This window comes from Ictalurus punctatus, chromosome 27 (assembly GCF_001660625.3).
Source record: "Ictalurus punctatus breed USDA103 chromosome 27, Coco_2.0, whole genome shotgun sequence".
Taxonomy (NCBI): domain Eukaryota; kingdom Metazoa; phylum Chordata; class Actinopteri; order Siluriformes; family Ictaluridae; genus Ictalurus; species Ictalurus punctatus.
The window spans coordinates 6,570,043-6,586,275 of record NC_030442.2 but is presented as its reverse complement, the minus strand read 5'-3'; the positions used below and the strand labels follow the sequence as shown (position 1 = coordinate 6,586,275).

At 37.7% G+C, this 16,233-nt stretch overlaps 1 protein-coding gene across 5 annotated transcripts in view; it reads left to right on the top strand.

Moving 5' to 3' along the window:
* The window catches only part of cep89 (centrosomal protein 89), a 116,296-nt gene that overhangs the window by 42,185 nt on the left and 57,878 nt on the right, over positions 1 to 16,233 (top strand). For 3 of the 5 annotated variants that reach the window (XM_053676614.1, XM_053676618.1, XM_053676616.1), the window contains 3 exons: positions 814 to 981; positions 1,282 to 1,423; positions 4,814 to 4,903. In XM_053676614.1, coding sequence (XP_053532589.1) covers positions 814 to 981; positions 1,282 to 1,423; positions 4,814 to 4,903 — 400 coding nt within the window. The remainder of the gene's footprint in view (positions 1 to 813; positions 982 to 1,281; positions 1,424 to 4,813; positions 4,904 to 16,233) is intronic. The other 2 variants (XM_053676615.1, XM_053676617.1) reach the window with 1 other exon arrangement.

Sequence of the window (16,233 nt, the reverse complement as noted above, 5' to 3'; positions counted from 1 at the left end):
GGGAGTTTACTGCTTGGAGGGACACTGTGGTGGTTTTATGATCTGCAGAGAGAATAAGAGAATGGGCTCAAACAACAAACATTACACACAATGATTCAAATGTTCTTCTCTTGTCTCCAGAAACTATATTGTTACCTCTAGAACAGGAAGAAAAACACCTTGGAACTGTTTTGCAGCAAGTCTTGTGAAGATTGGTGGCATCTTGAATTCTACTAAATATCAGGATATTTTAGTCCAAAAACTAATTTTGAGGCTAAGACTTGGAAATCAACCCACAAATGGCTGCAGGAGCATAACATCAGTGCTCCTGATTTTCCTGACTGTATCTTAATATGGTTTTTGGCCACCACAAGTTGTCAGAACAGCTTCAGTGCACCTTGGCATAGATTCTCCAAGTCTTTGGAACTGTCCTGGAGATATGAACATCAGTCTACGAAACAATTCCCTCCAATGGTATTTTTGATGATGGTGGTTGAGAACATTGTCTAACACATCACTCCAAAATAGGTGTTCAACTGGGCTGAGATGTTGTGACTCTTTAGGCCATAGCACATGATTTCACATCATTTTCATACTAATCTAACTATTCAGAGAACCCTCATGCCCTGTGGATGGGGGCGGGGTTATCCTGAATGAGACCTATCCCATCAGGGTAAAAATGTTTTATCATGGGATAAAGTTATCAGTCAGAAGACGTTTGGCTTAATTTGTAGTGATGCTTCACTCTAAGGGGATACGTGGATATTAAGCTTGGTCAAAAATTGACCATTTAAAAAAAGGTCACCTGTCTGTTTGTTTATGCATTGTGTGTAGGAAGTTGGAAGAAGAGGAGAAGATGAAGTGTACCGAAGTGGAGGCACTGCGAGATCATGTGGCCACCCTGCAGGCTGAGAAAAAGACTCTTCTTTTAGAGAAAAATGACCTCAATGCACACATCAAACACCTGGAGAGTGAGCTCCAGCTGGCACGCCAGGCACACAGGTGCACATGCCTCTGATTCAACATACAATTTTAGAGATGTTTTCCAACACACGTACCTTGTTTTGCAATATTATCTGATCCTGCTCATGAGAGGTTTCTTGTTCCACATGCTCTTTGTACATTGTTTTGTTTTAGACTTGGATGTGGCTTCTAAAGAGTTAAATCAGCAGTGTTTGAGAAAGCACAAGATGTGCAGAGCATGGAATGACTAATAAAAAGATTGGAGCCATTATCATATGTGTTAATATTCATTGCCGCACTCTCCTTTGTCTTCTTTTCTAACTTTCTTTCTCTCTGTAGAAAGGCTCAGAGGCGTATCGATCTTCTGAAGCAGCAGATTGAAGATTCATTAGAGAAGGAGCTCGTAGCCCACAAGTACCTCACCAGCATTGTGATGCTTGCAGAGAAAACCACGTACGAGAGAGACCAACTCATACACATGGTAGCAAACACAAACATACCCCCCCCCCACATACACACACAAACAAGCACAACGTGTAAGGAAGAAAAATACACTTGTGCCCAACCTGTCACATACTGGATGTCAAGTGCTAATATTAGTAGGCATCACCAGACTCTTTCACTGGCCAAAAAGGGTTTATTTTCACTCTTGAGCCAAGTTTTTAAAGTAGGTTATGTGACTGGGCTTAGAAAAGACTTGAAATAACTTGTTTCTGGTTCAGGGATACAGAACAGCCTGAAATGCCTTGCCATTTCTAACCTACAATGTTTAAATATGAGAGAATAGTAATAGCAAAAGGTATTACGGTCAGATCATGTACATGTATGTGTTTCCTGATATGATGCTAGTGCCAGATCCCGGCACCTTCTACCGCTGTGGCTCCTCTCATCCTCGGACCTGGTTGAATAATTCTGATTTTCTACTTCCGTTTGGTACAACATGGATGTCCTAAATTTTGCACTTCATAAAAATACTTTATGCCGAAGTCTCACTTTTGGTTTAGTGGATAATCTAACCTAAGAATTACTGCTGTAATCACCATCCCAGGACTCACACTTACTACTGTTTGCCTTATCTTCCTATCTATAACTGTATACTGTAATGATTTATAACCCCACTATCAGGTGTCACCTAGAAGAGGATGGATTCCCATTTGAGTCTGGGTCCTCTCAAGGTTTTCAGAGAGTTTTTCCTGTCACTGTCACCTCTGGCTTGGTCACCTCAATATTTGGATATCTGTAAAGCTGCTTTCTGACAATGTCTGTTATTAAATATCATTATATAAATAAAATTAAATGGAATTTGAGGGGAAAAGTCCAATTTAGAGGCCTGAAGGTAAAAGGATGGTTCAAAAACTAATCAGCTGACAGTCTTTTGAAAAAACAAAACAAAAAAACAATTCTGTTACTTTTGTACATCAAACTTATAAGAAAACAGTGTCTAACCTAAATACACCCAGGTATTTTTCATTCTTGGAAAAATTGGAAAATGAACTGAAATGAAAACATCAGACTCTGCTGAGTTCTGCTTGGTTTCCCCTACTACGCTTGAGTTACTGGCGGTCCTGGAAATGTAACTCTCAGAGCTCTGTAATATATCATGTCTCACTCAGTTCTCTGAACTGTATCTGCTGTCTAATGGCGATGTCTACATGAGCAGGCACATAACAAACAGCATACTACCAGTCATCAGTCACTCTAGCATTCCATCAGTCTATCACTATTCATCTGCTACTAGGCATGTTCTGATATAAAATGTTTGATTAACGTTCATTTAATTAATGTTATGTACAGGATTAGGTAGCATCAAAAGAACAAAAATTATAGCATTAATATACATTGATATACATAATGTTATATTAACACAGTAATGTTAACACAGGAACTAAGTAAGAGAATTTAAGACATGTATTATTTGACTTTTGCTTAAATATTTGCTAAACTATTTAAGCATCGGGGAATGTTTATTCCGGCCATGACTAAATGCACACAAATTTAGGAGCAGGGAAGTAACATAATTAAATGTTAAACAATAAAAGGATGAACAGTATGATTCTTTAGTAAATTAAAATAGTTTGGGATTGGAAATTGCTGTGGTATAAGAGGACTGGAACATTTCAGACATGCTGTTATAGGAAAACAATCAACTTCAGGGTGGTAACAGTAACTGCTTCATGTTCTGGCCCATCATGTGGTCTGGTATGTATGGTTAGATAATTTTAATTACTATAGCGATAAGGAGATAATAAAAGAGATCCATGCATCTCTTCATATCTGTGCTGATTTCTGTTACTTACAGTAGCCTCTACAGTGTATCACCTCATCAGTGTCATCTAGATAGCATTAGCAGTGAAGAATATAAACATTTATAACATATATATATATATAATATAATGTGTGTGTGTGTATATATATATATATATATATATATATATATATATATATATATATATATAATATATATATATATATATATATATATATATATATAATGTGTGTGTGTGTGTGTGTGTGTGTGTGTGTGTGTGTGTGTGTGTGTGTTATATGTTCTAAATGTTTATATTCTTCACTGCTAATGCTATCTAGATGACACTGATGAGGTGATACACTGTAGAGGCTACTGTAAGTAACAGAAATCAGCACAGATATGAAGAAATACATGTATCTCTTTTATTATCTCCTTATCGTTATAGTAATTAAAATTATCTAACCATACATACCAGACCACATGATGGGCCAGAACATGAAGTTCTGTGAAGATGTATGTGCTTTTACGAATGCCGACGCCTACCTTCTTTATATTCATAGACCTTTATACACTGTATAGGCCAAAGGTATGTGCTTTTAGAACAGCCCATTCCAGATGTTTGCCAGCCTTGGCAAACCATGTCTTCATGGACCATACTTTGTACACAGGGGCATTGTCATGCTGGAACAGGTTTGGTCCTCTTAGTTCCAGTGAAGGGAAATCTCAATGCTACAGCATACGAAGGCATTCTATAAAAATGTGTACAACATTTTGGTGAAGGCCCACATATAGGTGGGATGATCAGGTGTCGACAAACATTTGGCCACACAATGTATATGATTTCAAAGAAATGGTCTTTAAGATTTTTATGCATAAACTCAATGACGCACTCACGTTATGCACTCAAAGACGTGATCTGCAGACAGACCTTATTGAAAATCACACTCCTGCAGTGGCAGCACACACCTAATTTGAACAGCTAATGAGATTATATTATGCTTAATTTGTTAGATTATACTTGATCATTGGTATTGACATCCTGGTTAATGCAATTAAACCATCTTGAATTTACCACAGAACACTGTGTGCACAGGAACAATGCAGGCTATCTATTGATTGTTCTTTTTTGTTTTTGCGCATTATGTAACTCAGTATGCCATTAGACAGCAATATATCCGATTCAGTGTCCTAAAGCTTTAACTGGAGCTGCCTTATTTGTGTTATTTGTCTTTATTGAAAGCTCCATTTATTTCTTTTTCTTTCCCTCCCTGTTTAACTGCAACATTTGCCCATGCTTGTTTATATTTTCCCTGCGCCTCTAATTGAGCTTTCTCTTGATCGGTTTTTGTCTCATTTTCATTATTTCTCTTTATGACTGTCTTCTGTTCTTGCTAACTCGTCTCATTCTATACTCTCTCCTCAATACCTCTCTCTCTCTCTCTCTCTCTCTCTCTCTCTCTCACTCTCTCTCTCTCTCACTCTCTCACTCTCTCTCTATCGCTCTCTCTCTCTCTCTTGCTCTCTCTCTCTCTCTCTCTCTCTCTCTCTCTCTCTCTCTCTCTCTCTCTCTCTCTCTCTCTCTCTAACTATGTAATCCATCCTATTTCCTATTTCCATCCTCAGGCTTCATGTTTGGAGAAAGACAAGCAGGGCACCCTTACCCGCATCCTGGAGGGCACCGTCCGCCTCGGAAAACTTCAGGAAAAGGTCAAGGTAAGAGCAGGACCACACACACACACACACACACACACACACACACACACACTCACTCACTCACTGTCACACTCTCTCACTCTTACACTCTCTCACTCTCACACACTCACACACACACTCACACACTCTCACTCACTCACTCTCTCTCTCTCTCTCTCTCTCTCTCTTTCTCACACACACACACACACATACACACTCTCACTCAACAGCTTGGCACAGCCTCAGGTCATACTACAGTATGTGTGTTACAGTACAAACATGTCAAATTCCTATACTATTGCACTGAAATAAGATTTTCGTATTTTCCTGCATTTCATTATTATTGGCTCCGAATTTTATACACCTACAGCCATTGAACGTAATGCAATAATGATACACATTCCTGATATTTAACTTGAGTTATTCACTCATTCACTACATAAAAATCTGTCATTTTCAGCTTCAGACAGAACTATTTTTATTTGAGTCTCGTACACGTAGTTACACTGAGTCCCAAATATTTACTATATTGTATGCACAGCTAATAGGCTCTAACACGGTTGGCTTTGTACAACCTACGTGGTGAATTACAGGCCCAAAATTCAAAATTCTGATTCAGCCAGAGAAAAAAGACTCCAATAAGCTCCACCTTTAAAAATAATTAAATGAAAATAAATATACACAAATCATGTATGTTTATGTTGATCTATTATCCTACATGAGTTCTTTACACAGTCGGTTTTAGAAACTAGCTTTTTGTTGCATTAGACAAAGACTACAAATAGGAATTGGGATCATTCAGATGTAGATATTTAATTTAATTTTATTAATTAAATATTCTCAACATTTAAAAGGTTTAGTGCAGCTATAGTACAGTATGACGTATGAGTTCAATGTCCTGATCCCTGTGTTTGAGCAGCCTTGAGCAGCACACATTGGACAGAATCCTCACAGGGACACACATAACGCTTAGTTACAGTAAATAGCCTTCCATCATCCATGTGCCCTGTGAATGGTCACCACACACACACACACACACACACACACACACACACACACACACACACCCACTCAGCCTGAGATGCTCATGAGACCTCAATACACACACACAAACACCCATTTTGAGTAGTGTGTTATGGCAGGTAGTGTAGTAATTCTGCAGAGGCTCTTCTGCTGTTTGAAATTCCAGATCTTGCTAAAGCTGATGTGTAAATAAATCAATACTCTTGCAGGTTGACCCTTTGGTGTGTACTTTTACTTTCTTTACAGAGATGTACTGTAATGAATGGTAGAGAATGGAAGACATGAATATGCTATTATTTCTATTCATATAAGTTATGCTTGCTATTTTGGTTAATAATAAACAAGCAGGATTTATATACAGAAGTGTTTATGGTTGGGATTTATGGAGCATGGTGCTCCAACATTATTTTAAACAGAAATGCTTTGAGTCCGTTCTGGAACTGCTCCTTTAATTTCTAATCACTTGGGAGAATTTGGTGTGCTATTGACATTTAAAGAGCCTATGTTATTGGATCTAGTCTATGAAATTCCATATTCATGTGTTAAGACATGATCAGTTTCATAATACCGCCCTTCCATAACATAAGAGCAGAACCTAGGAAAGTGATCTCTCTCTCTCTCTCTCTCTCTCTCTCTGTGATTTAAACGTCTAATAGGAGTTCGATCGCTTGTGCCGGACTGAAGCTGACCTAGGGTATGATATTAGAAAAGTTGATTTAGTTTAAGAACAGTTTTCCATCACAAAAGTTTCCAAATAGAACCCCTTTAGAAGGTTTTAAAAGGTCTAAGGTGTGTAAGTCAAGTCAGGTGAGGTTTTTATTGTAATTCCTCTAGCTTGTATAGAACGGAACGAAGTGTCATTTCTTCAGGACCATGGTGCAACATAGAATAGTACACAGGACAACATAAAGTGCAAATACACAACAGTGTGAGACGAGAGCAAGACAATAAATACAATTAACAGTACAGTAAATACACTGAACAGGAAATGAAATGCAAAGAACATGGGCTGTAAACTGTACACTATTGTGTAATGTAGCATCACAAGTTTAGCAGCAGTATTGGCAGCAAAAACAGGTTCCATAATATAAAAGTGACTGATGCAGCTTTATGTGTGGTGTTGCAGTAGTGTTGAGTCATATGGGGTTAGCTGTTTGGCTAGCCCAGGTGAGCTTGGGAGGCATCAGTTTGTTGAGTAATCTGACTGCCTCTGGGAAGAAACTGTTGTGGAGTCTGCTGGTGGTGGCACGGATGTTCCTGTACCTTCTGACAGATTGCCGAGTCCAACGAGAGGGGTCGTCTGCAATACTGGTGGCTTTGCAGATGCAGCAGTTGTTGAATGTAATAGTAATACATTGCGTTGTAGCAAATTTCTTATTTAACTTCAAATTGCAGTGTGTCTTCAGTTCATAATATTTGTACAGGATGTTTTCTGTAATGAAGAACTTCCGGAGAATCTTTTAATTCTGTTACTCGTAAATCCTTTTTCTCCAAGACTGTCTCATTCTGCAACCGTTCAAGCGTGCTTCCATTCTTGTTCCTGTTTTGTTATACCTTCTGTTGTACTGTCATACTAGACAGGCTTCTCCATCAGGGGATGGGGCAGGTACCAAATGCACCTCAACTGGTGGTAAAGCAAGTAATCACCTGGCTGAGACCGTTACTGAATCTGACACCAGAAACATTTTACTGTAACCCCTTGAAGCCTTGATACCACTGCTGCATCAGATGGTACTGAAACAGGTCAAAGTAGCATCGATGACTGTGTAGAAAGTGTGAGCAGCACTGGGGTCGCTGTTGCAGATGACTGTGTTGACCCACAGGAGGGTAGTGTGAGGGGATAGACATGGCGCTGTTGTTTAAACTTGACTAGGCACTAATGTGTCTCTTTGTGACACAAATGAACTTTAAAGGAGCATGACGTTGAGTTGAGGAAGTGTGAATCTGACGCTGAGTAGGCCCGACTGATGACATTACAGTTCTGAACTTGCAGGATAGCTATGCTGCTAAAGATTTTAATCTCAGGGGAAACCACCAAAAACCAATGAAGGCCAAACCTTGAGAAAGTCTTCACAAAGTCGAGACTTTTTCTTTTTAAAGGATCATAATATTATTTGCCATGAATACTGTTTCTAAAAACAGGTTCAAAAGCCATCACTGAAATGTGAATATGAGTTGCAAAGTGTATACTGGGTAGCTCTGTCCTTTTTAACCAACCTTAATTTCAGATTGAAAAAGCATGTGATTGTACTGCATGAAACGTACACTGAGTTGTATAGTGAAGCTGAGTAAAAGGAATAGGAATGAGCTGAACAAATGTGAGCATGTATTACAGTACACTTCATATCATCATATCATCGTATCATATCATATTGATCATATTTAAATACCTAGACCAATGATTTAGAAATAATAGCTGGCCAATTTTTGTATATATTTTGTACATTCAACCTTGGGGAATACCAGTTTTTCCTTTTTCATTGTAAATGCACCAAATGTATGTCAGAATTGCATAGTTTAAAAAAAAAAATCAGATCATAAGATCATTGTGCTGGATGGAGATTTAACTGCATCTTAGATCACAATATTGATAGCAATCGATGCTTTCTCAGGTGTTAGACATGGTTGAAAATGAATTCTAATCATGTTCCTAAGGCAAGGCTTAACTGCTTTTAGATATTTTGGCATTTCCAAGTCAACAAATTCTCTTGGTCTTGTCAGCTGGGTCTCAAAACTCATACTGGCACTTTAATAATAGATTACTGCAGGATCGCTTTTTTTTATTCACTCGTTTCATCTTTTCTGGATGAGATTTAGTTCCCCACAGTAAAGTCCAGGGGCGTAACCTGGCCTGGGTATTCATTTTTTTCTTTATCCCTGAATAATTCTCTGCTTGGAGCAGTTTGTCACTACACCACTGAACATCAGTCAAATAAGATGCAGGGTTGTGATTTTGTATCTCCAGTGAATGGAGTGTTGTATCTTTTATCTTCAGTGAACGGAGGCGAGACCAATCGGACAGGATTTACAGGAAAATACGTGGAAATATTTGTGTCTTATTGGCTGACACGTCTCACATCTTCCAAATGCTAGCACACACAGTCAGTTAGTGTGAGGGGGAAAATGGATATTCACCGATTTAAAAAAAAAAAATAAAAAAATCAGTAAAGGTTGAAACTGAAACACTAACATCGTCTGGAAAACAAGGTGTGTATATATCTATACGAGTTCCAAACTATGTGAACATGACATGAGCAGAGCATAAGGACAGATAACGTACTTTACATGGCACTGTAGCAGCTAAACCCATACACTGATAGCTTAGTTGTGCCTCCGCTTGACTAGTGACACCAAACTACCAAACTAGTCTCGTGTTAGATGGTCAAAAAGTTTTAGATTTTATCTATCTGGTAGTCCTGCAAACAATGATAACAACCGAGGCAAGTTTTATGACAAATACAACTTTTTGTCCAATTTTCACATTTTTAAAGCAATTAGCCCTTGCATACAGGAAAAAAAAATGCATGCAAACAGTCTATGTAGAAGTATGTTTTTGAAAGTTTTTTCATGGACAAGAATCTGGGCTCAGCCTTGGATGATTAACAGTCCAGTTAACGCCCCTTGGTAAGTCACTGGTGGGATATGAGCTGCACAATTGCACACAGCACCTGAACTCTGAAAAAGAAGATGAAAACTGAGCTGAATTAAGAATTTCTTGTTCTACAAACATTATTGATACCTAAAATGGCAGTGTTAACATTAAGAGGAATAAACATCCATTAAGGGTTTTTATTGAAATAACGAAGCAAGCAAGCACTTAAGAACCTGTCTCTCGCAACTGATTCATATGGATGCACCTATTGTTTTTTTTTTCTTTCTTTCTTTCTTCAGACAGACAAGCCAAAGGAAACTTTAAAAAAAAAAAAAAATTAATCTGGTCTTTTGCAATTTCCTTCTGTGAAACACTTTGTGGCTACTGGTGTGATTCTTTGTGACCTACCAAAGCTTCCAGAGATAGACCAACTGGAGCTAGAAAAACCTCTGGCATTTTCTGAATGACCAAGATGAGCTCAGGAGAAGTGTCCATCAGCTGTCTCTTTTTAGATCAAGGAAATAAAAGCTTTTGACATTTGATCATTCATATTTTTAGAACCCAGGCGATCTTTTGCCTTTGGTCCACTTTTTGTACCCTACATGTATATTTTATGTGTATATATATAACGATATATATAACATGCTTAGAATTAACACCTTGTAACAAAATTTTTTTCTGTCACCAGTGACATACCTCAAGACTGTCCATGTTTCAGGAGAAATATATGATTTACTGGCCATATTTCTACTGGCCGTATGGAGCCAGATGTCCAAATACAGCATTATCCTGATGCCAGTGGCCATTAGAGGAGACAATACTGACTGTATTCATCTTGAAAAGATCCATGGTCTAGAGAAATAGCAAAAAAGGCGTGTCTGTCTGTTGAACACATACCTTTGGAAACATCTATAAACAGGCAATGGGAACATGGACATTTGATTGGAGAAATTAGGGAAGCTACTATTTCGGGAAACTACGTCTTTTAATATTGCTCGTCAGTTGTGCAGCTTTTCATTGCACATACCTCATACAGCAGTTTTCTCATGTCTAACAACACAGGACTTTTTATGATATTTCCAATTATCCAAATATTATAGAAGCCACAGTTGACCACAAGAAACATGAAATACAATTGAATTGCCCACTTTTATACCAAGTTGTATATTCTGCATGCAGCCAATTAATAATCAAATGTCATTTTATTTAGTTGCACTTTATCTTTCCTAAAGAACGTGCATTTCCTCTTTATTCTTGAGCTTTTTGACGGCTCTGTGTTTGACCGTTACCACCACATGATGACTTATAAACCACAATTTTCACTTCATGCAGAGTGCATGTTTTAGACAGACTGATGAACCTTAGTAAATTGAAAATTAATCTTGTGTGTGTGTGTGTGTGTGTGTGTGTGTGACTGCGTATGTGGGACATTTTTTGGGAGAAACCAGAAGGTCAAGATGTTTTCCTAATGATAGCATATCAAAAGTCCTCGACAGTGGAAAATGTGTTATAGTTTCCAAATATGAAAATAGTTTCACTGAGAATGATTTCAACAGGAGGCTGAACACAATGTCAGTAAAACAAATGTATGTGGTAAATTCTATACTGTTTCTCTAAGCCCAGCAAAGCTAATGTACATCCTCTGTGTGGTCCTGAAGCAAGGCGTCTCTATGGCAACAGCAGGAGTAGTGGGAATTGGTTGGCATGACTGCTGAGACTTCTGTTAGGATGTAGACTGTAGGCAAGGCTGTGTCTAGTGCGTGTGTGTGTGTGTGTGTGTGTGTGTGTGTAAAAACTTATAAGCATAATGGTTATTTTTATATTGTCCTTTCGAACTGCCCAGTGATTAAAATTTGTTCTTGGTCAAAGCCTGAAGCTATCATTAGTAAAGTCGTTGTATCAAATATTCAACATATGCAGTTTGGCGATCAAGTGCACTTCGAGACATCTTTCTGTGCTCTGTAATTACACGCTATGTTTTGACATTGTGTTTTCCTGCACATTTTATTCTTTTTCTTTTCTGTCTTATTGAGTCTCTCTCGCAGTCTCTTTCTCCCTCCTGTGCTCGAAGGGGCAGAAGTGATATGACAAATTGCATGTGATGGATTGCAATGACCTTTGAAGAAAATAAGGTTTTCATGCATGAGAATGGTGAAAGGTGTTTCTGTGCAGTAGATCAATGATGCCAGTGGTGAGTAAAATAAACAACGTTATAATATAGATGATAATAATAATAATAATAGTCGTCAGCATCAGCATTTCTCAGAGCTCTAGCACTGTTATCTCTCGACTTCTCAAAAGTCCTTAGAGCACACTTGTTAAGATCAACAACTCAATTTGTACTAATCATGCTCTTAAGCACAGCGACTTGGCCGCACACACCAAAAAGATTACGCACACTACCGCATCAGGCCTGTGTTGATTTTGCGACTGCCAGCTTCTGCCATCTGTGTGTGTACTGTATTTATCCAAGGATTATATATATATCACTTGTCAGAGACTTTATCGCAATGAAAGAAAAAAAGAGGCAAGAAAGATTGTAGATTGTAGGCCAGAGAAGAAGCAAAGCGGACAAGAGAGACCGAAAAGGCTCACCTTGAAGATTATTGTTTCTAAATTATTCAGGATCTATTAAAATTTATGCAGCACCTTGGCCTAAAACAATGGAAAGGAAAATGTTAAATATTTGATCGTGTATATAAATATGGCCTTCAATGGAATTTTGTGCAGACATTTTCAAGGTTGCATTTAGATGAAGGAGCGTGCAACCATTTTTAATGTCGCTGGCATTCATTCATTCATTCAGTCAGTCAGTCATTCATTTTAAGAAACGGCTTTATCCTGATCTGGATTCAGAGCCAGCACTGGGCTGAAGACTGGGCAAGAAATCAAAAATAAAAAAAGACAAATACAATGTTATATGTATGAGAAGATGGCAAGCATTGAAAAAAGAATGTATTGGGAGTCTATTAGCAGTCTATTAGTTTATTTCCTATTTATTGTAATTATCACATGGATCACTCCAGTTTACTCTTAATTTAACAATATGACTTCCACACTCACTACTTGTAGAGATGCACCGGTGCCAATAATCGTATCGGCTGATAAAGGCAACTTTTCAAGCTATTGACCAATAGTTTAAAAACATCCGATGATCACGGACGATTATATCCTGTCAATCAAAAGAGGGCGGGAAAACATCGATTTCGTGCTGTGTGTAAAGATGATGTGTCTTATGTGGAATGACGACAAAACTGCAGTTTGTAATCTCTGTAATCTCTGCACTGATAAAGATTTTACACCGGAAGTGAGCAGAGTGAAGCGGGAGTTTCAGCGTCGAGTCTAATTCCCATGATGAAGTAGAAATGCTTTTGTTTGTGGTGAGTGAATGTGAGACTAACAGGAGGTTTTTTAGAATTCAGTCAATCAATTCTGTTAATATGAATTAATAACATTCAATAAGTTAAGAATTCTTACTTTAATCTTCAAAATTTAGTTCATGTGTGAATGTTAATTAGAGTAATGTGTTTTCTGTTTATGAGACCAGTTACTGTGAGTTACAACTTGTTGAAATAAAGAGAATAAAGTTTTTATTTGCATTTCTTTCGGAATTGTGGAATTAATTATTATTAATTTATAGGAAGGCATTTAAGGCAGAACTGTCGTATCGGTCATTGGTATCAGCCGATATCACTCGGTTATCGGTATCGGCTGAGAAAGTTAGTATCGGTGCATCTCTAATTATTTGGCAGCTTATAAAATAGCACATTATACATTATATTTTGTATGATGATCTAGAATAGTGGTCACCAACCCTCTTCCTTAAGATCTACCTTCCTGCAGGTTTCATGTCCAACCAAATTCCAACACACCTGTTTTAGCTGATCAAGAACTTCTTAAGGCAATGATTAGATGGTAGGGTGGACACAATTATGGTTGGTGCTAAAGTCTTCAGGAAAGCAGATCTCCAGGAACAGGGTTGGTGACCTCTGATCTAGAAGTACAGTGGCCGAAAGCAGCCACTAGCTGAGAGTTGCAGCCCGATGTTGTTCATTATTTTATTAAACAAAGAAGCTCAGTCCTTGAGATAATCAATGTATCTGCTTTAAGAGGGTGTCTCCTCTAATGTCCTCTGTGCAAAAAAAATTCCTTCTATGGACTTTACAGGTTTGATGCAATTAATTAATTAATTAATTAATAATGTCTTATTTATATATTTACTATTGGCATTCCAATGACTTTGGGTGTATTTAAGCCCCAAATATGAATTTCACGGCGACTTATTGTAGTTAATCAAACTGTCAGACAGTGGCACTGGATTTAATACTGATCCACACTCGAATCAATATCGCATCTCTTCTGTTTTCCATAAATATCGCACTGATACATAAGGTTTATGTAATGTTAGACATTTCTATCTGCATTTTACTTATTATGAGCCAGTATCTGAAATTCATAGAATTGTCAGCTAGAGTTTTATTATTATTATTATTATTATTGTTAGAGCAAGTGAAATATTTGTAAATCTCAGATTGTGGTAGGCAGGTCCAGTCAGGTGATTAAAAGACAAAAGATTGATATGAGTGTTGATAATTTCCTCTTCTTTAATCAGTTGAAGTATCTGTCAAATATTTCTCAGCCAGTTCTCTTCTTAATGTTCCCCCTTATCAATCCTGAGCGCATTGTTGTATTCTTTGTGATGTTTGTTTTTCATATTTGCCCTTCACTATTCTTTTGAGAATTCCTCAAGTGTGGTTATTGTGCAGGAGAGATGGAGCAGCAATTCCTGTCATTCTATTACATTTGGCTGTCAATGAAGCGGGGGGAAGACGGAGCCAAAGCCAGTGAGAGAGAAGATGGAAAAAAAGAACAAAAGCCCACCACAACTATGTATTGACTTCCTTTCAAAAGCTACCACATCATGTTGTCCCAACCGTTCTTTTCATGTACTTCATCTAACCCGTGGCCCTATTTACAGACTACAGACACCCGTGTAATTTAATGAAAGTGTGAAGGACTTGGCAAGGATACAGTAAACTGAAAACTGGCAATGTCCCTGTCAGCAGTTTAAAATGTTGCCTTATTATTAGGTTAAAGAACTTAAAGAAAATCCATTTTATTTTAGAGAACCCATGGTTTTCCCCATAGATGGCTCCAGCTTAGTATGTGCTCTTAACATCTATAGTATGAATCACTTCTTTGACCTCACTATTCAACAAGTCTTAACATTTCATTGATTGCTACAGCAGTACCCAGAATAAAATTAATTAGCTCATTATGGCTACAAACACAAAGCACAAACTTCAATACATGTTTCATATTAAAAGCATTTGCGGCAGCTTCCATACTGGAACTTGTTTCCACTGGCTTGCCTGGGCATTATGGAGGCCATGTTGGGGATTGTGTGCCAGGCTTTAGGGCTTTAATATGGTACTATTAAATTAATATGGTACTATTAAATTAATATGGGCTTTAATTTACTATTATCGGTTAATGACCGACGCTTAGTAGCGCCTACTGAGCATGGCTCAAGGTCCCTTTCCAGAACCTTCAAACTAACCATCCCTCAGTGGTGGAATGAACTTCAAACCTAAATCCGGACTGCAGAATCTGTCATATTTTCACAGAACAGTTAAAGACCCACCTCTGCCGTGAGCACGTAACTAACCCCTAAAATGCCAACCTGACAAAAAAAAAAAAAAAAAAAAAAAATGACACTGACTCTGGCTCTTACACCTCTACTCTGTGCACTACTCTGTGCTTCTCTAGAACTTAATTATAAATCTTGTATGGTAGCACTTCTTGTATTGTTCTCTGCTTGATATATCGCTTTGCTTGTATTTCCTCATTTTAAGTCGCTTTGGATAAAAGGTTCTGCTAATTGAATAAATGTAAATATACTAACAGGAATCTACACTGGGAAGCATTCCTCTTTGACAGTGTGGACTGGTAATGCAACATACATCCTACAGCCTTAATGTTAGGAATGATTTATACTTCTGTGAACACATGTTTGCAAGCATGTGATGGCATGTTGCGTGGCCACTCACATGGGTGCCTGCCTTCATAGTTCAATGTAACATGAGTGTGTACACTAGGAAACAATGTCAAAATGTGCCAGAATGAATGAAATAGGGAAAGCAAAACAGTGATTAATTGTAGGAATAATAAATATAAGACAGCAGGGGTGTAACATTATTTTGAAAAGTGTTGAGGGGGGAGTAAAAAGAAACCTTGCATGATTTAGTTATTAGAACTTATTCACCAAGTAAATTCACATAAGATTAAGTCATTCATATATTTCATCACTCCAAATTAATTAGTGTCCAAATACACAGTTGGATGCTTTATAATTTTGTTTAAAAAAAAAAAAAAAAAAAATTTGCTACGGTTTACATCACCTTGTCGCCACTTTATTGTGAGTCTTTTAGAAGAAAAAAACAAGTAAATTTCGTGATCCTGCAGGTTGATTAAAGTGGCCATTATAATGACCGCTCCAGCCAGTATAAAGTCTCGCACTATATCCTCGTATGCCATAATATCATGATCATCCTTTCCTGTAAATAAATCAATGATACTGTAATGTGATCATACAAGTGTGTGTGATGCAAAGACAGAAAAAAAAGATAGATATATTATAGCTGTACGGATGCAAGAGTATCGTCAGAGAGGAGATATTTTTATTAGAGACCAAAAGCGTGAATACAGCCAAACTGATATTGCTAGAAATCATATT